This window comes from Rhinopithecus bieti, unplaced genomic scaffold (genome assembly GCF_001698545.2).
Source record: "Rhinopithecus bieti isolate Rb0 unplaced genomic scaffold, ASM169854v2 scaffold_64314, whole genome shotgun sequence".
Classification (NCBI taxonomy): domain Eukaryota; kingdom Metazoa; phylum Chordata; class Mammalia; order Primates; family Cercopithecidae; genus Rhinopithecus; species Rhinopithecus bieti.
In genome coordinates, this window is record NW_016824620.1 from 659916 (window position 1) to 683203 (window position 23288).

At 58.3% G+C, this 23288-nt stretch overlaps 2 protein-coding genes across 5 annotated transcripts; both read left to right on the plus strand.

Moving 5' to 3' along the window:
- The first annotated feature begins 604 nt into the window (after positions 1-604).
- TNNC1 (troponin C1, slow skeletal and cardiac type) lies at positions 605-4898 on the plus strand. Of its 2 annotated transcripts, none has more exons than XM_017862446.1 (6): positions 605-689; positions 2168-2198; positions 2429-2575; positions 2824-2938; positions 3155-3291; positions 3671-4898. In XM_017862446.1, the coding sequence occupies exons 1-6, from the start codon at positions 666-668 to the stop codon at positions 3697-3699; spliced, it is 483 nt and encodes a 160-aa protein (XP_017717935.1). In that variant the 5' UTR covers positions 605-665; the 3' UTR covers positions 3700-4898. The 2 variants fall into 2 exon arrangements, with proteins under 2 accessions (XP_017717935.1, XP_017717934.1); XM_017862445.1 differs by lacking the exon at positions 3671-4898 and adding an exon at positions 3375-3585.
- Positions 4899-5115: 217 nt separating this feature from the next.
- On the plus strand, positions 5116-21614 carry SEMA3G (semaphorin 3G). Of its 3 annotated transcripts, none has more exons than XM_017862447.1 (16): positions 5116-10135; positions 11719-11879; positions 12005-12067; positions 12322-12441; positions 12737-12827; positions 12953-13072; positions 13237-13382; positions 13598-13712; positions 13823-13892; positions 14126-14270; positions 14555-14786; positions 14882-14973; positions 15683-15724; positions 16444-16672; positions 16975-17114; positions 18563-21614. In XM_017862447.1, the coding sequence occupies exons 1-16, from the start codon at positions 10021-10023 to the stop codon at positions 19031-19033; spliced, it is 2352 nt and encodes a 783-aa protein (XP_017717936.1). In that variant the 5' UTR covers positions 5116-10020; the 3' UTR covers positions 19034-21614. The 3 variants fall into 3 exon arrangements, with proteins under 3 accessions (XP_017717936.1, XP_017717937.1, XP_017717938.1); XM_017862448.1 differs by having other exon boundaries at positions 12956-13072; XM_017862449.1 differs by lacking the exon at positions 12005-12067.
- The last annotated feature ends 1674 nt before the right edge of the window (positions 21615-23288 follow it).

The window sequence follows — 23288 nt, forward strand, 5'->3', positions numbered from 1 at the left end:
CTACTAAAATACAAAACTAGCCGGGCGAGGTGGCGGGCGCCTGTAGTTCCAGCTACTCGGGAGGCTGAGGCAGGAGAATGGCGTAAGCCCGGGAGGCGGAGCTTGCAGTGAGCTGAGATCCGGCCACTGCACTCCAGCCCGGGCGACAGAGCGAGACTCCGCCTCAAAAAAAAAAAAAAAAAAAAAAAAAAGGCAGGGGTTGCCAAGTCAGTCAGATCTTGGGCAAGTCACCACTCCTCCAGAGCCTCGGTTTCCTTATCTGGAAAGTGGTGGTCATGGCCCCCGCCTCCCTGGTTGGATGGGAGCCTGAGCTGCCGTGTTGCCCGGGCCTTGCCTAGGGCCCACAACTTTGTAACTCCTGTCCTGCACTGGGCTCATGTTTTCATTCATTCCAGAAACCTTTTCAGAGAGTCCCTTGGGGAGTGTGGGGGACGGGAGGGAAAGAAACCTGGCCCTTGTAGCCCTTCATCTGCTTCCTGCCCTGGGCAGAGGACACAGGGACTCAGGCCAGCCTGAGATCACTGGGACCAGAGGAGGGACTGGAGGACACTATGCGCAGGGGTGGGCTGGGCTGGGTTGGGCTGGGCCAGGAATGCGGTGGGGCAGGGCTATTTAAGTCAAGGGCCGGCTGGCAACCCCAGCAGGCTGTCCTGTGAGCCGCCAGCATGGATGACATCTACAAGGCTGCGGTGAGGGACAGGGCTGGGTAGGGCTGGGGTGGGCAGGCCCACTGGGGGCTCACTCAGCTCAGAATGGGGGGCTAGTAGCCCCAGGGAAGTGGTGGGGACCCAGGAGAAGGCCTACGTGCTTTCAACCCAGGCTGTCACAGGGACAGTGGTTCTGGTGTTTGGGGATGCAGAAGGGATGGGAGTTCAGGGTCTGAAGGGTGGTGGAGGATGTCGCAGCTTTCAGCATCATGTCTTACTCTCTGTTTCCAAGTGTCTGTAGTCTGAGGCACTGTCACTCAGCCACATGTCTCTGCATTTGTCTCTGGACATTTTTGCCTTTCTCTTTTCATCTCTTCCTCCTGAGCTGTCTGAGTCCCCATTACTGTCTCCCTGTCCCCAACCCCCATTTCTGCCCCTCACATTATGCTTCTCACATGCTCAAAATCTGCTAGCCCACTCCAGCCCCTTGACTGGCTGAAGATGCTTTGGAATGTGGAGGGTGTGAGAGGAGCGGGCTGCAGAGCCTGAGTCCTGGGCTGGAGATGGGGCTTTGAAGTTTGAGGCAGGGAAGTTCTGGACATGAGGGAGAACCAAGGAAGAAGGAACAGAGAACTGGGACCCCAGCTCCCATCATGCCTGGCAGGCTCAGCGCTCAGTGGCTTAGCTAGGGGTGAGAGCGAGGGAACAAGGGCTGCAGAGTGGTCACCCCAAGCCCCTGCAGCCTCCTGGGTCACTGAGGGTCTTCAGATGCTATTCTATCCGGGGGTGGTGGTGACCTCCCCCACCCCCAGAGCAAGGACATCCTGGAATGGACAGCTGTCCCCAGGGGAACCCCTCTCTCAGCCTCCCCCATTCCTGGGCAGGGAAGTGCTACAGCCAGCTCTGGGGGCATGCCTGCTTATCCTGTGGGAGTCCATGGAGCTGGGGTGGGGGCAGCCCTCCACCCAGTGCCCATACAAGGCCTGGCGGAGCTGGGGACTAATTTTGGCTCCTGAGGCGGCACTAGCAGGCCAGGGGGCCAGATAACGCTGCCCCACCCCCTGCATACCAAAGTCCCCAGAACAATTACCAGGTTTAACTTTGTTCCTCATTAAAAATAGCCCAGTGGCCACCCTGGTCAGGTTACAGTGGGTGGCTTGCCTGCCCCCACACTGGTTTTATTGTCCCAACTTGAGGGACAGCTGTCCCTCGGGCCACCCAGCTTGAGTTTCATCAGGGGCCGAAAGGGCATTGAGTGGTCACTGACTATTGTTACTGAGGGTCACCTTGGCCCTGAAGGGGGTGCCCACCTGTCACCCTGGCCCTGAGCCCAGTCTCAGTGAGGCCAGCTGGGTCACATCAGGGCTTTGGGGGCAGGGAGGGAGGACTGAGACCTCCGCCCTGTGGCCTGAAAATAGCCTGCCTCCTCCGGCTCCAGCCTTCTCACCTGTGGAATGGGTTGGTTTCCTCAGCAGCAGCTATGCCTGAGTCTGAGCCCTGAGATTCCCTTTCCTTTCTAGGTAGAGCAGCTGACAGAAGAGCAGAAAAATGGTGAGAACCCCTATCACACATGTCGGAGACCAGCGGGGCCAGGCTGGCGTGGGGACCCCTTACCAGAAGAAGACCCCAGACCAGAGAGCAGAGGATTGGTCCCTCTTGCTCTGACCTCATAGAGGTCCCCAAGGGAGGTGGGCAGGTTGGCAGATGGCCCCAGGGTTCTGACCTTTTGAGGTCCTGGCTGCTGAGCCCTGACTACTGTGCCCCCCAACCCCTGAACACAGAGTTCAAGGCAGCCTTTGACATCTTCGTGCTGGGTGCTGAGGATGGCTGCATCAGCACCAAGGAGCTGGGCAAGGTGATGAGGATGCTGGGCCAGAACCCCACCCCTGAGGAGCTGCAGGAGATGATTGACGAGGTGGACGAGGACGGTAAGCCCCCTCCTCCCAAGGCTCCAGAAGAACCCCAGCTGGCTGGGGGCTGGAATGCTGGCTCTGTTTAGCTGGGAGCGGTTTTGCCTATCTGAGCCTCAGTTGCCTCATCTATAAAATGGGCATAATGGCCACAGAAGCCTGGCATTTGGTGTGAGGATGCGGTGAGAACATGGGGGTTCGTGTCGAAGGTGCTGCCTGCAGTACCTACCCTGGCCTCTGTAACGGCCATGCCGCCCACCCCCCAGGCAGCGGCACGGTGGACTTTGATGAGTTCTTGGTCATGATGGTTCGATGCATGAAGGATGACAGCAAAGGGAAATCTGAGGAGGAGCTGTCTGACCTCTTCCGCATGTTTGACAAGTGAGCGTGTGACCCTTGACCTCTGACCCTGACCCACACTCAAGCCGAACTGGAGAGGAGGGTGGTCTCAGATTCCAGGTCTAGGGACCCTGCGGCCTCTGCCTGACTGGGGAGAGGGATGCCCCATCTCCCAGTGTCTCTGCTCTGCCTCCTGGGGCATGGGTGGGGCTGCCTTATGCCCTCCCCACAGTCCTACCCTGAGCCCCCTCCCCACAGAAACGCTGATGGCTACATCGACCTGGATGAGCTGAAGATGATGCTGCAGGCTACAGGCGAGACCATCACGGAGGACGACATCGAGGAGCTCATGAAGGACGGAGACAAGAACAACGATGGCCGCATCGACTATGATGGTAAGCGGGTAGGTGGGCTGGCCCCTGCCTCCATGCTCTGCCCAGCCCCCACCCCCGACCCACACCTGCCCCTCTTTCCACAGAGTTCCTGGAGTTCATGAAGGGTGTGGAGTAGATGGTGACCTTCACCCAGAGCTTCCCATGCCCAGCCTCCAACCCCAGTTGAGTCCTGGGGTTGGGGAGGAGATTGGGGTCCCAGGACCTGAGCCTGGCCATGTCCTCAACCCCAAATCCCCTGACTCCCTCCCCAACTCTGTCCTGGGGGATGCAAATAAAGCGTGCTCCCCGGAGGTCTGCTGTCTGCCTCTGGTGTCCCTGGGGCAGGGACTCTTCCTCAGGACTCACTCTTACCCGATGACTGCTTCCTTCCCTGTCGTAGGCAGGCTGGCTGCAGTGCCTGGCGCCTGACCGCCACTCCACACTGCCTTCTGCTGGGAGTGAGATGAGATCGGAGACTGCTGTGTGGCCTGCCCTGCTGGCTGCCCTCTATCACTCCTTATGCCTAGGCACCATCTCCAGGGATTCAGCATCTGGAGTCTGTGGGGGCCTAGAACCCCCACAAGTTCCTGGGGGCCATCATTTTGGTCAACCACTGTGGCAGCCTAGGGGTCCTCTCATTGGAGAGAGTGGTTCACTGCGGTACACAGCTAGGTCCTGAATGCTGCCTGGGAGAGCAATCCCCGTTATCTGTCAGCCGTGGCTGGAATGGAGCTGAGCCTGTGGGGTCCCTGCAGGCCCACAGTGCTGGTTCACCCGCCCACTCACTTGTATTTCCTGCCAGCGCCATTGACTCCCAGGGCCAGAGGTGCATGGAGTTGGCTCTACCTCCCCTCACCTGTTTGGCCCAGAGAGGTACAGGGACCTGTTAAGGTCATCCAGTGAGTGTGGGGGAGAGCAGAGCCAGTTGGCTTCCAGCCAAGGGCCCTGTCGGATGGGCCACATCCAAATGGGCATGATTTCCAGTTCCTGTGAACCTCAGAGGCTCGTCTCCTGTGGCCCAGTCTCTTTGACAGGGATGGAGGCCCAAGGCTTGGCAGCTCTCAGCTTAGTGGGAGCGCCCAGTCCAGAGCTGCCGCCAGACAGTGATGCTGTCTTGGGGGCATGGGCACTGGGGGCTGCGAGGAAGTGGAGGTGTCAGCAGTGGTGTTCGCAGGAGGGACAGCTGCCAGCAGCACCCAGACTCTAGCCAGAATGCCATCAGCTGTCCTTGCCCCGCCCAGCCACTCCACTCTCTGCACCTGTGCCCCAGCCTTGGCATTCCCCAGACAGGCCCGGCATTCCAGAGATGGTCTTGGAATTCTAAAGATGCCTCTGGTGGAGGCCAGAGCTAGCAAGAACTTTCTGGTCCCTGGAGAGACCTGAGGGGAGTGGAGGGGAGTCCCTTCAGGCCTGCCCTTGTGAGCTGGAGAATTGGGGACCTCTACAGACACCCAGAGTGACCCAGTAAGGGTGACATCCAAGGAGAAAGGGAGGGCTACATTGGGCAGCACCACCAGCCAGTGCACCAGTCAGTGGTTCATCACATACCTCCCATGTGCCCAGCATAGGCTGGATGCTGGGGCATGTCACAGTGAGGCCCAGTCCCTAATCTGGTGGATTTTTTTCTCTTTTTTTGAGACAGAGTCTTGCTCTGTCACCAGACTGGAGTGCAGTGGTGCAATCTTGGCTCACTGTAACCCCTGCCTCCCGGACTCAAGCGATTCTCGTGCCTCAGCCACCTGAGTAGCTGGGATTACAGGCGCCCGCCACCACACCCGGCTAATTTTTGTATTTTTAGTAGAGACAAGGTTTCACCATGTTTCCCAGGCTAGTCTTGAACTCCTGAGCTCAAGTGATTCACCCATCTTGGCCTCCTGAAGTGCTGGGATTACAGGTGTGAGCCACTGCGCCTGGCCAAATCTGGTGGAATTTTAAGGAGATGAGTACAGTGGGAAAACCAGCACGGGCTGGAGTGGAGACTGGAGGCATGGTGGGCCCATGAGTTAGAGTGGTCTGGGAAAGCTCCCTGGAGGAGCTGCCTATGCGTGAGATCTGGGGGAACCACAGGGAACCAGCCGTGGGAGGCCATGGAGAAAGACTGGGAAGGTCTCAGGAGCAGAAAGGCAGTGTTGGGCTGGAAACCAAGCTCCAGCAGTCTTGGGAGACGTGGGCAGTGCCAGGCCCCATGAGGACCCAGTCAGTGTGAGGGGTGAGGGCTGCAGAGAACAAAAGGGGTGGGAGAGAGGGAGCCAGGAGCTGGCATGAAGCGGGGGCAGGCTCTGGGCAAGAAAGCCCGGTGGCTCCCAGTACAGTGGGGTGCTAGGGAGAGGGGGTGGGGGGTGCATGGATTCAAGGCACATTTTGGAACTAGGATGGACAGAATTTACTGAAGGCTTGAATGTGAGGGGTGAGAAGTGAGAAAATCCAAAATGACCCTTAGCTTTTTGGCCAAACTGCCATTTCCTGAGATAAGGAAGCCAGGGGGAGGCAAAGGTTCAGCCATGGGGTATTGTGAAGTGGAGGTTACTTCCCAACACTAGGTTTTAGTTGGGTTTTTTGTTTTTTTCTTTTCATTTTGAAAGTCCAGGCTTGCAAAAAATAGTACAAAGAACTCCCATTTACAGGTCCCCCAGCTTCCCTGTGGTTAACATTTTAACCACAGAAGGATCAAACACAGGAAATGAATATTGACATAAACACTGCTAATTAATCTGCAGAGCTTATTGAAGTTCTTTCAGTTGTCCTAAATTCCTTGTCCTGGAGCAGGAGCCAATCCAAGATGGCACTAGAGTGACCTTATCCTCCTGTCTCCTTACTCCCCTCCAGTCTGTGACGGTCCTCCGTGTTTCCTTGTCACATCTGAAGAGCTCAGGCCAGTTATTCTGTAGAATCTCACTCACTTTGGGTTTGTCTGGTGGCCCCAGGGTTTGGGAACTTGCAGGCCCCCAGGCCTCAGCCGCCTGAGCAGGAGGGTTTCCGTGGAGCAGAGGGGTGGGAGCCTGACAGGAGTGAGCTGAAGTACAGGGGAGATGGCGGGTGTGGGCAACACCCAGGGAACAGAGAAAGGGACCTAAGCTGAGGGGCGATGTGGGGTCCAGGGAAGCTTGTTTAAGAAGGGGTAAGGGAATGGCTTGTATGCTGGGGTATCAACCCAGTGAAACAGGAAAAAAAGGACCATGTGAGATGCAGGGAAGCTCTGCAGCAGGCCAGTGGCTACTGGGCCCCGGACAGTGTCTGCCAGGGCCCGGGTCTAGAGCTAGTCACAGGTGCAAGCTGTACAGGGAGAAAGAGGAGGCTCAAGGCAAGGAGGGGCAGGCAGATGGGCCTCAGCAAGTGAAAGATGTGGCAGTGGGGGTGCTGAGCTGCCGATGGTGATGTCCAGAGGAAGAGATGTTCCAAATGGACAGGCAGAAGGTCATGCCCTTATTGGTAGTGACCTGGAGGGTGGGTAGCTGAGGTAGGGGGAGGGGACCATGACAATGAGGAAGACAGTGACCCAAGAGATAGGGGGGTACCCAGGGGATGTGGGATGCCAATGGGATTGGGGAGAAGAGAGTTAAGCCCTCTGTGAAGGAAACAGGAGAGTGTCTGGGCCAGCTACAGAGAGGGTGCATTCTGGGGGCAGGCTGCTGCCTCAGACAAGGGCCATGTGTGCTCGGGTTGAAGGGAGTGAGGATTGTCAGGAAGGGGCAGTGGGGGAAGGAGGGCTCTGCCATGTCCTGGCTCTCTCTTCATCAGCTGTGGCAGGGAGGGGGACAAGTCCTGGACAGGAGGAGAAGATGAATGGCTCCGCTTGCAGATGGAAGTCCCAGAGGAGACTATGGGAGGGTTGGGGTGGAGAGGGAGGAGCTGTGAGGGATGGCTGATGGGAAGCGGGGGGGCTCACCCTCTGCAAGCAGCTGGAGGTCCGTGGGGGTGGAGGGGGCATGACATTGTCCTAATATCCCTGTTCCATCCATGAAATTGGTGGGGAGGGGACTGGGGGCATCCATTCCTTCCAGGCATGCCCACCCCAGAATTCTGGCTGGGAGAGGCTGGGCTGTGACCGTCCACATACCCACCCAGTGGCACCTGCTGCATGAACACGCACCTCACATAGGTATCAGCCAGCTCACCATCTCCCACCAGTACATGGCATTTTGCATCCTACATGAATCATCTAGTTTTGCCTCTTTTGCTGCATCCTTTCCATTTGTGGGCTTTTGCTTGGATAGTGCTTCCTCCATGAAGCCTCCCTTGATTTTCTCCATCAAGAGCAATCACTGGAGCATCTTCCACTGCTCCTGCTTCTTTATATTGTGTTTGCCTGGTTACTGCTAGCGACCTCAAGAGACTGCCGTTTCTGCTGGATGGCCCTGCTATCCCAACGCAGCGAGTTTGGGGGCCTCATGCAGTTCCTTCTTTGTCCACTAGATGGCACAAGATACCTGTGTATCTAGATACCGCGGGCCCATTGATCCGCGAATTCAGGGCACCCTTGGGGTCTTTCCCACCTGCAGCTGGCAAGCAGGGGGGCCTTTAGAGAGGATCCCTACCCCCTGCCCCCTAGCCTGGAAAACTGAAGCCCAGAGAGGGAGAGTACCTGACTGAGGCCACACACGTTAACAGTAGAGTTCAGACTCCCAGCCTGCCACAGGCTCTTTCGCCAGTGTGGAGTAGGCTGCCCCCATACCCTGCTTCAGTCGACCCAGGCCTCCCTGCAGCCCCTGCTGGGCGTCTGGCTGAGCTGAGACCCTATGGCGGGCTGGCAGGCTGAGGAGTGTTGGGCCACCTGCCCGCTGCTGTTGGTCACATGCTGGCTGAAGGGCTGCCTGGTTCAGTCTCCAGTTAGAAGTTGGCCCGAACTTGGGCAGTGTGCTGGCCACACCTCCCCAGGGAAACTGAGGCAGAAGCACTCCACCCCAGGGTCCCAGGATATGGTCACCCTGACAGCAGCCCCTGTGCAAGCCCACTCATCAGGTTATAAAGGCTGCTTACACCCAGGATGGCTGATCCCTGGCCCTGGGAGGAGGAGGTCCCTCCCCATCTGGGAGGAGAATGACCCCCCACCCCTAACCAGGGGAGCTGGAGAGTCTGACCGAGGCTTCAGGGGACTGGAACATCCTGGAATTGGGGCAGGGCCAGTTTGGAAGGTCTCTGCTGTGGGCAGTGGAGGGGCAGAGAACAACCCAGAGACGGAAAGGCCTTGGCCAAGGCGTTCTAGCAGGGCCAGAGGCAGGGCTGGGCTGAGCTCCATCACTGGTCTCTCTGGGCAGCCCCTTGCCCACCTCCAGGCCAGCCCCCTGCTGAAGGAGGTGGGCAAGGGGCTGCCTGTGTGAGTGAAGGGAGATGGAGACAGGGAGGCAGAGTTGTAGGTCTCTAGGACCCAAGAAGCCAGCTTGTTTCCATTTCAGGATTGAGGTAGGGGAGGAAGGTGGGGTCCCCATATTCCCAAGAAGGCCCAGAAGCAAAGGAGGGTCCCAGGAAGGGGCAGGGCTGAGCTGGACCCATTCTCAGCCTGCTCTGTGGCCTAGGCCAGGTCCTTCCCTCTCTGAGTGCCCCCCAAGTTCCCAGAGGGTCCAGGCCAGTCCATGTGGGAGGCCCAACCTGCAGGAGTTGTTACAATCCTGGGAACTCAAACTCCAGCTCAAAATTAAAATCTCTTTAGTGCCCAGGGCCTCAGGTTCTGAGTGTAGGGTTCTGGGGTGGGCTGAGGTGGGAACTGTTCTGGAGGAGGGAGCATGGGGAGGTCCTGTCACTCACCCCAGATTCAGGTTCTCAGTACCATTTCCCCTTTGGCCCTCTTCTGTGGCTTTCTGTGCTGCCCCCCGCCCCTGCTGCCCAGTCAGCATTCAGGGCAGGGGGAGTGAGCTCTGAGAGAGCACAGGTGTCTGCAGGGCCTTTGGGGTATGGGGTCCCTGGGAAGAACCATCACTGACCTGGTGAAGCTCTGGACCCTGAGTCTCTGGAAGTACTGGAGGCCTGAGGGAGGCAGGGCAAGGGGAGGTTCCCTCAGCATGGGGTCCCCTAATGCCCTTGTCCCCTACCCCAAAGCAAGCCTGGTGAGCTGAGATGGGGCCTGTAGATGTGGGAAGAGGCTGGGGTGGCTGGAAGCCAGATGGGGACAGGCCTGGGTGGAAGAGGCTGGGCAGTCATCTCTTGCTGGCTCTATGAAGTGTTGCCAGACCTCAAACACCGGCCTAGGACACGGTGCCCCTTGGGCTAGGAATGACCCCCCCACCCCTAGCCAGGGGAGCTGGAGAGTCTGGCCGAGGCTTCAGGGGGCTGGAACATCCTGGAATTGGGGCAGGGCCAGTTTGGAAGGTCTCTGCTGTGGGCAGTGGAGGGGCAGAGAACAAGGCAGAGCCCAGCTAGGCCTCTACCCAGCCCATCAACCTCGACCTCTGATCCCTGATCTCCCTTCCAGGCTCTCTCCCCACTTGTCACTTTGCTGGAGCCTGAGGACCTTTATTTGTGGACATCTCTGTACACATGGCCCATGCCCCAGCTGGGAAGGTCTTCCCAATGGAGAGCTGGCCAGTGTGACACAAAGGCCTGCACTGGGCCAACAAGGTGGAAGGAGAAGTGGCAGGTGGACGGCAAGGCCCCGGCCTCCTTCTCTCCCCCGTCCCTCTTCCCGCCCAGGACTGGGTGGAGCCACTGCCTTATAAGTGGTGGCCTGGTGGCAGCAGAGCAAACTACAGCCGGCGGCCAGCAGGACCAGAGGGCAGCTCTGCAGGCAGGCGGCAGCGGTGCCCTCAGTTCCCCAGCATGGCCCCCTCAGCCTGGGCCATCTGCTGGCTGCTAGGGGGCCTCCTGCTCCATGGGGGTAGCTCCGGCACCAGCCCTGGCCCCGGTGTGCCCCGCCTGCGGCTCTCCTACCGAGGTACCAGCCCCTGCATGCCCTGTTTGTGTGCATGTGCTCTGTTTGTGTGCATGTGCTCTGTTTGTGTGCATGTGCCCTATTTGGGTGCCTTGGGCTCTTGGGTGCCTGGCCAGCTGTAGGGGAGTGGGAGGGAGGCAGGTCCTGGGAGACAGGACCAGGGTGGTGGGGAGGGACCTGAGGGGGACTGCTGAGAAAGGGACAGATGGAAACCCCGAGATAACTCAATAAAGATGGGGAGGGGACAGAGGAAGGGACCAGGCAGGGGAGAGGGACAGAAAGGGTGGGGCTGAAGGGTCTGTCTGGGCTCAGCTGGCACTTTTTGCCCAGGATGGCCAATGGGAGAGTGGGCAGCATTCTATCCCTTGGTCCTGGGGCCGCAGAGAAGGGGAGGAACCCCTTGCAGCCCACTTCCCAGAGTGGCTTTCTTCATGTGCTCCTCCATCCAAGAAGTGCCTCAGCCCAGGGGGAGTTTCACCTCCCCTCTTTGCCCATCCCAGCCTGGGGGTTCCTGTGTTCTACCCTAGACATGTGAGCCAGCTCAGGCCTCCACGGACGGGCCCAGGGAAGGCCCCTGAGACAGGTTCTTGGCAGATCCTTCCTAAGGAAACCGGAGGGGTGACCACCTTCCCCTGGGAAGCCCGGTCTGGTCGGGGAGACACTGCTCCTTCCTGGAGAGGCTGAGGGGAATGTGGTCTTATTCTGGGACCTGTGGTTTTGGCAGGAGGTCAGACTACTAGAAAAAGCCCCAAATAGGGAAAGTTCCCCAAGGTACTGTCATCCATGGAGGGCTTCCCGGAAGAGACTGTTGATGAGTTTTGGGGGTCGAATGGGTGTTGGGTGGAGGTGCTTCTGTAGGGAAGGCATAGGACACTCTGGGCCTTCCCAAAGGTGGCCAGTGCCCCCTTCCTACCACATCCTACTGCCCCCATTGCCTCCCCCTCCCCAGCCAAGCCCAGAGGACCTACCTCAGGATCCTCAACTCCTGGGACCAATGTCCCTAGACAGCTCCCGGCTCTCATCTCTGGGGCCAGGATGGCCAACATCTATGGGGGGAAATTCTCTTCGGCCACATCCCTGGACTGGAGGTGGGAGCCCTTCCTGGCCATACCCGCCCTCTCCTGCACCCAGGAGGTTGCCAGGGGTCCCCTCCGCTGGGAACAATTTCGCCTGCTGGCCCACCCTCCAGCTGAGTCAGGCGGCCTGCAAAGACTCCCGCCCTTCCTCCAGGATCTTCCAGCCATTTGCTCTAGTTTCTGCTGGTTGGGGCCATCTTCCCTGGGGACTGGGTAGGGCACAGATGGGACAGTGGGAAGATGTTAGCTGCACGATGAAGGGCTAAGGAATGGAGGGGTGGGAGGTAGGTCCTAGGGTAGGCTGGGCTGGGTGGGAGGCTCTGAGCCTCCCGTCCCACCTGTCCCCAGGAGCCATGGTCCAAAAACCTTCCAGGACCATGTGGATGAAAACATTTTCCAGATGTGAGTGTGTCGGGGGTGGATGCTCAGCCAGGGCCTCCACCTCCACTCCTTGGCTGGGGAACTAGGCTGAGCCATGGCCCTGATCTGCCTTCCTGTACTCCCTCCTAGACCTCCTGTCTGCCAACCGCTCTGCCATCTTTCTGGGCCCCCGGGGCTCCCTGAACCTCCAGGCCATGTACCTAGATGAGTACCGGGACCGCCTCTTTCTGGGTGGCCTGGACGCCCTCTACTCTCTGCGACTGGACCAGGCGTGGCCAGATCCCCGGGAGGTGAGCTGGACTGGCAGGGAAGAGGGTCTGTTTGAGAGCTGGGCACCTCCAGATGGGAGGCCAGATGGGGAAACTGAGCCTGTGAGATCAGGGGAGGACCTGAGGTCAGCCAGGCTGTGTTTCAGGTCCTGTGGCCGCCGCAGCCAGGACAGAGGGAGGAGTGTGTTCAAAAGGGAAGAGATCCTTTGGTGAGTGCTGTCGGGAGGCATGGCCCCTCAACCTGACACCCTGCCCTGACCTTCAGGATAGTCTGTGGCCACGCCCCAGGTGCCTCTACCAGGGGCATTTGGAGCAGATCCTGAGGGCTTCTGAAGGTCTGCTGGGACTGTCACACCCACCCCCTTCCCCAGAGCTGACTGCCAGACAGAGCTGAGCCTTGGGCCCCAAGGAGATGGTGAGCACCCCCTCTCACCCCTCAGCCACCCGCTCCTTCTCCCCGCAGACAGAGTGTGCCAACTTCGTGCGGGTGCTGCAGCCTCACAACCGGACCCACCTGCTAGCCTGTGGCACTGGGGCCTTCCAGCCCACCTGTGCCCTCATCACAGTGGGCCACCGTGGGGAGGTGAGCCTGGGCCAGGCCCCACAAGGGACTGGGAGGCAGTGACATTTCCTCCCTGCTGCCTGAACGTTCCCATTGAGCCTGGGTAGGGACAGAGGGGCAGGGGCCTGAAAGGCGCCTTTGTGTCGGGGAGCTGACCCCATTAGAGGGGCCCTGGATGAGGACGCCTTCCGCCCGCCCCCACTCTCTAGCTGCACGCAAGGGCTCCTGCTTGGGTGTGGGCTGCTGGCGCGTGTCTCCCAGGTGACGCCCCTCCCTCCCTCCCTCTCTCCCTCCCTCCCTCTCTCCCTCCCCTTAGCATGTGCTCCACCTGGAGCCCGGCAGTGTGGAAAGCGGCCGGGGGCGGTGCCCTCACGAACCCAGCCGTCCCTTTGCCAGCACCTTCGTAGGTGGGTGATGCCCAGGCCAGGGTGGGAACAGGGAAGGTGGCAGCTGGCCTATGTCACTGAGAAGGGAGGGACCCGGCTGCTGGGCCTGGGCCTCCTCCCCTGACTCTGTTCCCCAACCCCCACAGCAGGCGGGGAGCTGTACACGGGTCTCACCGCTGACTTCCTGGGGCGAGAGGCCGTGATCTTCCGAAGTGGAGGGCGTCGGCCAGCTCTGCGTTCTGACTCTGACCAGAGCCTCTTGCACGGTGAGGCCTGCCCCTGGAACTGGCAGGGGGGAAGAGGCTACTTTCCCGGCTAGGACACCAGCCTCCAGTGGGAGCCCCCTGCCCCATTCCTCACCCCACTGGGTTCTGCTCCCATCCTGCCCTGTGGGGCGCTTCCACCCAGCATGACCCCATCGCCCTTCCAGAACCCCGGTTTGTGATGGCCGCCCGGATCCCTGAGAACTCTGACCAGGACAATGACAAGGTGTACTTCTTCTTCTCGGAGACTGTCCCCTCGCCCGATGGTGGCTCGAACTATGTCACTGTCAGCCGCGTGGGCCGCGTCTGCGTGGTGAGAGCTGGGAAGGGGTGGTGAGGTTCAAGTCCCCGCTGCACTCTCCCATTCCCAGACCTTTCTCCCCCCACCCCTGGCCAGCAGTAGGGAAACTGAGGCAAGGATTCAAAGCTGACATGCATACCTCTCCCCGAGTGGGTGAGGGTGGAAGAATGGATGGTGGGACCCATCCTCGTGGGGCCCAAGGCTGACTCTGGCCCCTTATCCTGCAGAATGATGCCGGGGGCCAGCGGGTGCTGGTGAACAAATGGAGCACTTTCCTCAAGGCCAGGCTGGTCTGCTCAGTGCCTGGCCCTGGTGGTGCCGAGACCCACTTTGACCAGCTAGGTGAGGGCCTGGCCAAGCAGGTCTAGGGCTGAGGACTAGGGAGGGCTGAGAGCTGGTGAGTCAGGGCATTGGCGGTGGCCATGACACTCGTGCTCCCTTCTCTACCCCAGAGGACGTGTTCCTGCTATGGCCCAAGGTCGGGAAGAGCCTTGAGGTGTATGCGCTGTTCAGCACTGTCAGGTGGGCACACCCAGCTTCCCTGCATCCAGCACCCTGGCCTTGCCATGGGCCCTGTCTTTGTGACCTATGACTGTACTCTCTGAGTCTCTCTTTGCCTTTGCCTTGGGGTCTTTGCTTTTTGGTGTCTCTGCTTGCACAGGCACTGTTATCCTCTGTCCTGCCTATGGAACCAGGCTGTCCCCTTCTTGTCCTTGATGGCCACTCTGGCCTAACTGTCCCGTGTGCCCTGGCAGTGCTGTGTTCCAGGGCTTCGCCGTCTGTGTGTACCACATGGCGGACATCTGGGAGGTCTTCAATGGGCCCTTTGCCCACCGAGATGGGCCTCAGCACCAGTGGGGGCCCTATGTGGGCAAGGTGCCCTTCCCCCGCCCTGGCGTGGTGAGTATCTCCTGGGATAAGGCCAGGGAATCGAGTTCTGAGCAGATATGGGGAAGGGCTCCTTGGAGTGGCCCCATATCCCCATGCACCCCCACAGCAGCGGACGTTGGCTGAGCCTGGGCTCCAGAGGGCCTGGGTGGGGTGGGGTGGGGTGGGTGTAGTAGAAGAGGAGAGCCCTCCTGCAGTGAGAGAGGTTGCCCTGGTTGGGGTGGAAACAGACTGGTGGTGGGGGTGTGTGTGCCGTCTCAGGATACCTCAGGCCCTCCCTTCCCTGCTGCCCACAGTGCCCCAGCAAGATGACTGCGCAGCCAGGGCGGCCTTTTGGCAGCACCAAGGACTACCCAGATGAGGTGCTGCAGTTTGCCCGAGCCCACCCCCTCATGTTCTGGCCTGTGCGGCCTCAGCATGGCCGCCCTGTCCTTGTCAAGACCCATCTGGCCCAGCAGCTGCACCAGATCGTGGTGGACCGCGTGGAGGCAGAGGATGGGACCTATGATGTCATCTTCCTGGGGACTGGTAGGACAGCTGAGCAAGAGTGGCCAGGCTGGAGAGGGGTGTGGGGTCCCTGGCTGTCCCCTCCTGTCCTGCTGACCCCTCCTCCCTGGCCCCAGACTCAGGCTCTGTGCTCAAAGTCATCGCCCTCCAGGCAGGGGGCTCAGCTGAACCCGAGGAAGTGGTTCTGGAGGAGCTCCAGGTGTTTAAGGTAAGCAAGGGGCTGATGGAAGGGTCCCTCCAAGCCCCATCTTTGGGTCTGAGCCTAGCTACAGGGATGCAGGAGCAAGCCCAGTAGGGAGCCAGCCTATCTTTACTGAATTTGCAGCTGGCAGGATGCTGGGGAGAGGGTGCAGAAAGAGATGCCCCCGCCACCTCTGCTGTGGCAGAGGCCTTGCAGCCACTTATGAATGACTGGAGGCCCAGAGCTACAGCCTGTGAGCTGAAAGTGCCTGGGGTGCTGGGAGGGATGGTCAAGGGGAGCAACCCTTTGCAAAACCCTGTTGGGCTCACGTTGCAAGGAGGAGATGGTTGAGACCCCAAGGCTCCTAGATGTTCTCTTGGCCCCTCTAGAGACTCAGGAAGGGGATCGTCTGTGTTTGGGGGCCTGTTGTACCTCCTGGACCTGAGCTGGGTAATTTAGGACAGCTGCCTCATTGCTGGGGAACAAGTGGAGAGAGGGGACACTCTAGCTCTGTGCTTTCAGCCAAGCCTCCTGCTTGGAGGCCAGCCATGACCAGGGGGCCTTTCTTGTAACCCATTGTCTGGGAAAGACTGTGCAGCCTTAGCTGCCAAGGAGTGCAAGACCCAGCCTGGGAGCTAGGTGGTTCCCACCCCAGGGTTGGAGGAGACTGAAAGCCGGGGTGCAGTGACAGGTCCTGGTCCACCCCACCCACGCTGAGACCCTTCTCCTTCCCCAGGTGCCAACACCTATCACTGAAATGGAGATCTCTGTCAAAAGGGTAAGAGCAGCTGCCACCCTCCTCTTGGACCCCTTCTCTGCCCCTGCTCCACAGCCTCCTCCTCTGCCCCTGCTCCATAGCCTCCTCAAGCTCCACTGTAGTCTGGGGAAAGCTGTGCTGAGGCAGGCCTGATTAGCCCCTGCAACAAGTGGCCAGTGGGCATTGGAAGCACCGAGTAAGTGGGGCCGTGTCCAGATAAGGGGATAGCCACAAAGCCCAGTTCCTAAGGGAGGCAAAAGTGTGCCTGAAAACAAAATCCAGATGTTAAGTCCAACAAGGCCACTTTTTAGAAGCCTACTATATTTGCCAAGTGGCAAAACCCATCTCCCCATATTTATCTGCTTCAGTGTATCTTTGTGCAAATCCTAACTTTTGTGCAAGGATTGCTTAAAGCAAGGTGCACCTCTAAAGTCAGGGACAAGTCAGGATAAAGGCCCCTGGGATAGAGGGCAAAGGTCAGCAGCTGGGAGGGCCTGGAGAAGTCCCTTAACAGAAAACATCCCAGGTCTTGGTTCTCCTCCATCCCTTCTGTGTCCTGGCACAGAATCTGGTATGCAGCAGGTGGGTGATAAACACTTTTTATTTTTTGAATGAATCCAAGAGGTTCTGGAAGACTTCCTGCAAGTGGCAGGGGTCTCAGGAAGCCAAGGGGCTGAGAGCCTGGCTGCGTGTGGGCGAAGCCCGGGCTCACCTCAGGCTCTACTTCCGTCCCTCCTCAGCAAATGCTGTATGTGGGCTCTCGGCTAGGTGTGGCCCAGCTGCGGCTGCACCAGTGTGAGACTTACGGCACTGCTTGTGCAGAGTGCTGCCTAGCCCGGGACCCATATTGTGCCTGGGATGGTGCCTCCTGTACCCACTACCGCCCCAGCCTCGGCAAGCGCCGGTTCCGCCGGCAGGACATCCGGCATGGCAACCCTGTCCTGCAGTGCCTGGGCCAGAGCCAGGAAGGTGAGTGGTGGCAGGTGGGAGGGCCCAGGTTGGGCTGTCACTCACCCCTGTGGCTCGGCTCCACCCTTGCAAAGTGTGTTCTCAGAATGGTCTTGTCATGACGGATAGTCCTGTTTCCCTCTCTGTGTAGCTCCTGCTAGTGCATGGAAGCAGGGCCTTTGGACACAGTGGCTGGCTTGGGGATCCATGGATGCCTAAGTTCTTGTCATACTAGTGGAGCTTCTGAGCTGTGGTGTCAGGTGGTGGCACTGGGATCTGGGTCCCATAGTTCCCAAGCTGAGCCAACCTCTGCCTCTCTCCAGGGGAGGCAGTGGGACTTGTGGCGGCTACCACGGTCTACGGCACGGAGCACAACAGCACCTTCCTGGAGTGCCTGCCCAAGTCTCCCCAGGCTGCTGTCCACTGGCTCTTGCAGAGGCCAGGGGATGAGGGGCCTGACCAGGTGAGTGAGGAGACCCCTGCCTCCAGCCTCCATGTCCTGAGGTCACCTCCCATCCTGAACCCCAAGACCTGAGCCCTAGAAAGGGGTTCTGGGGAGAACCTGCCAAGATCAACCTAAGAAAAGTATGTATTAGGCTCCTGGGGTGCCTAGATGGAGGTGCCCTATGTCTGCCTTCTGGGAATGCCCAGGCCAGGTGTGGCTGGAACTCCCCCAGTCTGGCGGGTGGGTGATGGAAGAGAGGGAAGAGGGTCTGGGCTGGCCAGTAAGTCTTCCATGTTTACACACATGGCTCATCTTTGAAGGTTTCTCTTCTCCAGGGGTTCTTGGTTCTCTTCTGCCCCAGGCAGGGGAGGGGGCTGTGCCCTGGGCCCAGGACTAGGCTTCAGAACCTCCCTATGCTACACACACACAACAGAAGAGAACCTTCTGGGTTCCTAACCACTGGTCCTTGCCCTCCACCTTCAAAGCCTGGCCCCACACTTCCTCCCTGGAGTCCAGCTGTCTGCTCAGGCCCTCTCCTCCCCCATCCGGAAAGGTCTGTCAATCCCAGGGATGGCTTAAGTCTGGGGCCTGAGGATAGGCATTGGCTGGGGCAGGGAAGGGGAGGGGCAGGAGTGGATTGATTACAGGAGGGGCTCTCCCTCCAGCCTGGGAACTGGGGGAGGCTAGCCTTGGGCCAGCTGTTGGGCTGGGCACTGAGAAGATTCCCCAGGGGAGGAGGGGAGCAACAAGATGGTGTTTCACAACACTAGCTAACGGCCCAAGCAATCCACCCTCAACACACAGATGTGCAGACTAAAGCCCACACAGGGTCCAGGCCAGAGGCCAGCTGGGATCAGAACGGCACTCCTGCTTCCCACGCTGTGATGGGCGCTCAGCCCACCCTGGGCTGGGGCTGTCAGCTCGCACCGTCGGGGGAGTGAACAGTTCAGACCAGGATGGGAAGGCCGCGTGTGTGTCTCTGTGTGTGTGTGTGTGTGTGTGTGTGTGCACGCACGCGTGCATGTGCATATGTGCAGCATAGGGAGGTTCTGAAGCCTAGTCCTGGGCCCAGGGGCACAGCCCCTCCCTTGAGAAAAGCCTGTAGATGGGATGGTCCCTCCAGAAGGGCTAAGGGGATAACATCTTAGCCCCTCTGTTCCTTGGGAATGTGTGCCAGGGCCCTCTGAGGCCAAGAATGGTGTCCTCTGACTAAGGGAGAAACCAGCCAGTAAAATCCTTGAGAAGGCTCCTTCCTGGGCTATGGGAAGGTGAGGCCCCACCTGAATTAGCTCGTGGTCTAGAGGAGGCCCACACTGCCAAGCTGCCGGTCCTCTCCTGGGAAGGGGAGAACAGGGCAAGAAGTAGCCAGGCACTGGGCCCCAAGGATGGCAGAAAAGCTGGGGCAGAGAAGCTGATGGTACACTCCCACCTCGCACCCCACTCATGCCCTCCCACCCGCCTGGCAGGTGAAGACGGACGAGCGAGTCTTGCACACGGAGCGAGGGCTGCTGTTCCGCAGGCTCAGCCGTTTCGATGCAGGCACATACACCTGCACCACTCTGGAGCATGGCTTCTCCCAGACTGTGGTCCGCCTGGCTCTGGTGGTGATTGTGGCCTCACAGCTGGACAACGTGTTCCCTCCGGAGCCAAAGCCAGAGGAGCCCCCAGCCCGGGGAGGCCTGGCTTCCACCCGACCCAAGGCCTGGTACAAGGACATCCTGCAGCTCATCGGCTTTGCCAACCTGCCCCGGGTGGATGAGTACTGTGAGCGCGTGTGGTGCAGGGGCACCATGGAATGCTCAGGCTCTTTCCGGAGCCGGAGCCGGGGCAAGCAGGCCAAGGGCAAGAGCTGGGCAGGGCTGGAGCTAGGCAAGAAGATGAAGAGCCGGGTGCATGCTGAGCACAATCGGACGCCCCGGGAGGTGGAGGCCACGTAGAAGCGGGCAGAGGAGGGGTGGTCAGGATGGGCTGGGGGAGCTCCCTAGCAGCTCCCAGCATCTCCCACCCACCTGGCTAGGGCAGAGGGGGTCAGGACGTCTGTTTGCCTCTTAGAGACGGGTGTCTAAGAGTGTCTCTAAGTAGCAGTGCCCCACACTGCTACTGGGCCACCTACAGAAAAGACTGGGGTCTGATGGAGGGGCCGGGTGCTTGAGGCCTGTTCGCTGCCCCCTCTCTGTGCTCTCAGACCTGGCTGGAGCCAGCACCCTCTGGCCACTGGCAGCCCCAAGGGATCTGCCATTTGTTCTCAGAGATGGCCTGGCTTCCGGAGCACATTTCCGGGTGTGCCCAGAGGCAAGAGGGTTGGGTGGTTCTTTCCCAGCCTACAGAACAATGGCCATTCTGAGTGACCCTCAGAGTGGGTGTGTGGGTGGGTCTAGGGGGTGTCCCGGTAGCAGGCTCTCAGGCAGCCAGAGGAGGGTGGAAATGGCCTCTAAGCTAGCATCCTGTAAGAAGAGCCTACCTGACCGACGTGGGGAGGGAACATGGAGGTGTTAGGAAGGTGGAGCAACAATGCACCTCCTCTCCTGTCGTGCCATGATATCTTGGTGGCTCTCTGCCACTGCCCACCACCTCTTCTCCATCTGAGAATCACAGAGAGGCATAGATAATCTAGAGGCATGGACTGCTAGAGTCCCCAGGGATCTGGGTTGGTCAGGGCTCAGGCTTCACTTTGTAAACCAGGTGGGGGCATCTCACAGCCTGACTTCCTTTCCCCAGGCTAGGGTTGCTGAGATACCTACCCCTCCTGAGAGGACCCCCTCCCCACTGTCAGGCTCTCCACGCCCACGAGCGGGGAGGGGTGGGTTCTGGGGGATTGTTGTCCCTTGTGTCTGTGGACTAGAGATAGGGCGGGGGAACTGGGGAAGGGTGCAGGCGGGAAGAGTGGGCTGTCTTTCCCAGGGTGATGTAAGCATGCCGCAGCCCTGGAGGCTGGGGATGTGGAGGCTCTGTGAGCCCTGCAGTCCTCAGAATCAGGGCCAGGGAGGCAGAAGATTGAGAGGATATGGAGATGGACAGAGGGCAGGAGACCCTTAGGATAGACTGTGGGACCCAGCAGGAACAGGTGTCCACAAGGACTCAGGATGGCATCAGTTAGCTCAGAAGCCACCTGTAAGACCCAGTGTTTCCATCTCTGGAATCTCTGTTTTATGCTAAATGGATTTAGGAAGACTGCTTTTCTTTTAAGGGGGAAACAAGGTAGAGAAAAAAACGAAGTGTAAGTCCTGCTGATTCTTGGGGGTAAAGATCGGATGGCAAGGATGCGTTCTGCCTGGGCACGTAGTGGAGGTGTTTTTGCCATCAGCAGTTTCTCAGGCTGGGGAGCACAGAGGGGAGGAGGAGGACTAAATGAAAAGTTGTTCCCAGCCTGCACATGAACACATTCATGACCCACAAAACTGACTGGAAAGAGATAAGACCACCGGGTTTGAGATTCTCTCCGTTAAAACAACCAAGACAAAGAAAGGAGGGGAAAAAAAGATAAAAAGCAAGACAGGGTTCCCTGCCCCACTGAAACTCAAACCCAGACTGCCTTGGGTTTTATCTTTCCCCTACCCCTGGCACCTCCAGAGAACTGGGACCTGAAATACCCCTCCTTTCTCCCCTTTGGCCATGTAGTAAATGAACCAGAAGCAGAGATTAACCTATCAACGCCCTGAGAAGCCTTCCAGCCTGCAGTGCTGTCTGCTGGGAGGTCAGCTGGTCAAAGCAGAGGAGGAGAGGAGGAAAGGATAGGGGCTGAAGAGCAGAAGGGAGGGGAGACAGAGGGGATTAAAGCGGGGAGGAGAGAGTGTGGAGCTCCAAGAAAGGGTGTCAGAGCTGCAGCCAGCTCTGCCCTCTACCCTAGGGAGGCCAGAAAGAAACAAACAGCCCTCTGGGCCTTTAGGCTGGACTCTGGCTTGGCAGGCTCCAGGCAGGGTTCTCTGGGAAGTTACTCTAGAAAATGAAGGGAGGAGGAGCACAAGGTCCTCAGCAACGAACACCTGCACTTGGAAAAAGTGGACAGCTTCTGCCAACCGCACCCCACCCATGGTACTGTATGCTACTAACTCCTGGAAACGCCCTGTATGTGCGAGTTCTATTTTTGTATTTGTATGTTGAGATGGGCTTTGTGGTTTCTCTGTTCTCAGAGCATATTTCTTGTAATTACTATTGTCATGACTGCCCCTGAGCTCTGGTGAGAAAAGCCGAATTTACAAGGAAAGAGATGAAGTTAATATTTGCATCATGTAATTATATTATTACTGTGTATCTGTGTATTGTACTAAATGGACTGATGCCATGCACATGAGCTGAAAATGAAGAGCCCTCCCATCCATTGCATGAGAAAGAAGGTCACCCTGAGTGACCTCTGTTTCATGATTTCCCAAACAGGTTTTAGAGCTGGAAAAGGACTTAAAGAAAGAGACTGGGTGGTGCTTTCTAGAAAGGAGGAAGATGGGTATCAGGGGAAGGAAGGAGTTAGAGGGCTTTGTCTATGAAGCCGAGATTGCTCATTAAATGAGGAACATCCTGGCCTGTGGGTTTGTAAGACTGACCTTCTTGGGACTTCAGGAGGATCTTGAACCAAAAGAGGAAAAAAAAAAAACATTGGCAAAGGGCAGCTGGGCATGTAGGCAGCTCTGCTCCTTTTTCATAATAACACTTGACATTTGTCACAGTGACACTTGGCATGGTTCCTGCCTTCATCCCAAGCCACATACCAACGGATATTAAGTCCTCATGGCTGGGGGACTGGGGCTGTGCTGTGGGGGCTGTGGTTTCTGGAAAGGAGGGGAGGCCCCGAACATCTGACCTATTGGGCACACTGCAGGAGGTCCGTCTGGGCATGGCTCCCACTCCCTAGTGACATCAACACCCCAGCCCCAAAGAGCAGACTCCACTGCTGCTGGAGGAAGATTGAAGGGTCATAACCCTACCTTCCCAGGGAGACTTCCCTGGGCCTCTTGCTTGAGCAGGTCCCTCAATCCCTGCTGTAGACTAGGGGTCTTAACAGGTCAGTCATAAGTCTCATCTTGCAGCCCGGGCCCTGGAGCTGGCCTTTCCTTTTGTTCCTTGCGCCCTCCACGATCACTTAGGCCTGACAGAGCCTGAAACCCTGTCACCCCACCCCAGGAAGCATCATCACCTCTGACTGAGAAGTGTCACCAGGGCACCCACCTGGCACAGTGTGCTGGGCTGGGAGGGGTGTGTGAAGGCGGGCTCCGGCGCCCCCTTCTTCCCTCATGCACCACTCTCCCCAGGGTGGCCTGGAAGACCCCTCTGGACCAGACCCCTCCCTGGTCCACGCCACCTCCCCCTCCCATCTCAAGCCCTATTTCCTGCCTCAGTGATTTCAGCCTCTCTCTCGTCTTGTCAAAGCTCTTTCCTCTGTGTCTAAAGCTTCCTCTGTTCTTGGGGCCTCTGTTCCATGACTTCCCAAACAGATTTAGAGCTGGAAAGGGGCTTAGAGAATGAGACTAGCCCAGTGGTTCCAAGAGATAACTATAATCCCATGGGACCCTCCAAGATCTCGTGGTCCCCGTGTTCTGCCCCTTTGGCCCTGACAGAGCTGAAATGCTGCCTGCTGGCTTGCCCTGTGAAGGCCCTGAGAAGTCCTGTGATGATCTCTTGCTAATGTGCATGCCTACTATGTGCTATGTGCTTTTCCAAAACATTTGGTTCTCTCTTTTTTCCCATGGAGCAGCTAACATCTCATGTTTCTAACATTTTGAATAACATATTTTGGAAAAATGTTGATTAGGTTAATTCCCTCCCTTAACATGTGAGCTTGATTAATTAGTAATTGCCTTCTCAGCCTGTAGGCTCCGGAAGCCCCAGCCTTCTGATGAAATAGCCACATCTTGGTTTCCTATGACCCTTGCCGGAGTAGACTCTGCTACCCCAGGACAGGGCTGCCAAGCGGCCAATCTGCTGCCCTTTGGGCCTGGACTGTACTCTGTTCCCGGCTCTCGTCCTCCCATACCCAGCCTACTTCTGGCCCCTCCTGTGTCTGGCATGGTCCTCTGTGGAGGGCTAGCATTCACCCCTAGTCTGTGGCTGTCCTGCCATCCAACAGAATCGTTTCTAAGAAGGTGGGGGGCAGGGAGGAGTCAGAATAAGAGGAAAACAGCAGTTTCCACTTTCTCAAGTGACTCCTGGGCCTTTCTTTCATTGGCTAAGCTCGGGGTCAGGCCCTAGACAGCCCTAGAA

What these genes read in the sequence shown, in the direction of transcription:
- TNNC1 (XM_017862445.1), top strand. Translation starts at nt 666, where the DNA reads ATGGATGACATCTACAAGGCTGCG. An exon ending in TGACGAGGTGGACGAGGACG is followed by an intron (nt 2,576 to 2,823) that starts GTAAGCCCCCTC and finishes CCCACCCCCCAG; the next exon opens with GCAGCGGCACGGTGGACTTT. An exon ending in TGGCCGCATCGACTATGATG is followed by an intron (nt 3,292 to 3,374) that starts GTAAGCGGGTAG and finishes CTCTTTCCACAG; the next exon opens with AGTTCCTGGAGTTCATGAAG.
- SEMA3G (XM_017862447.1), top strand. Translation starts at nt 10,021, where the DNA reads ATGGCCCCCTCAGCCTGGGCCATCTGCTGGCTGCTAGGGGGCCTCCTG. An exon ending in CTTTGCCAGCACCTTCGTAG is followed by an intron (nt 12,828 to 12,952) that starts GTGGGTGATGCC and finishes CAACCCCCACAG; the next exon opens with CAGGCGGGGAGCTGTACACG. An exon ending in GGGATGAGGGGCCTGACCAG is followed by an intron (nt 17,115 to 18,562) that starts GTGAGTGAGGAG and finishes CCCGCCTGGCAG; the next exon opens with GTGAAGACGGACGAGCGAGT.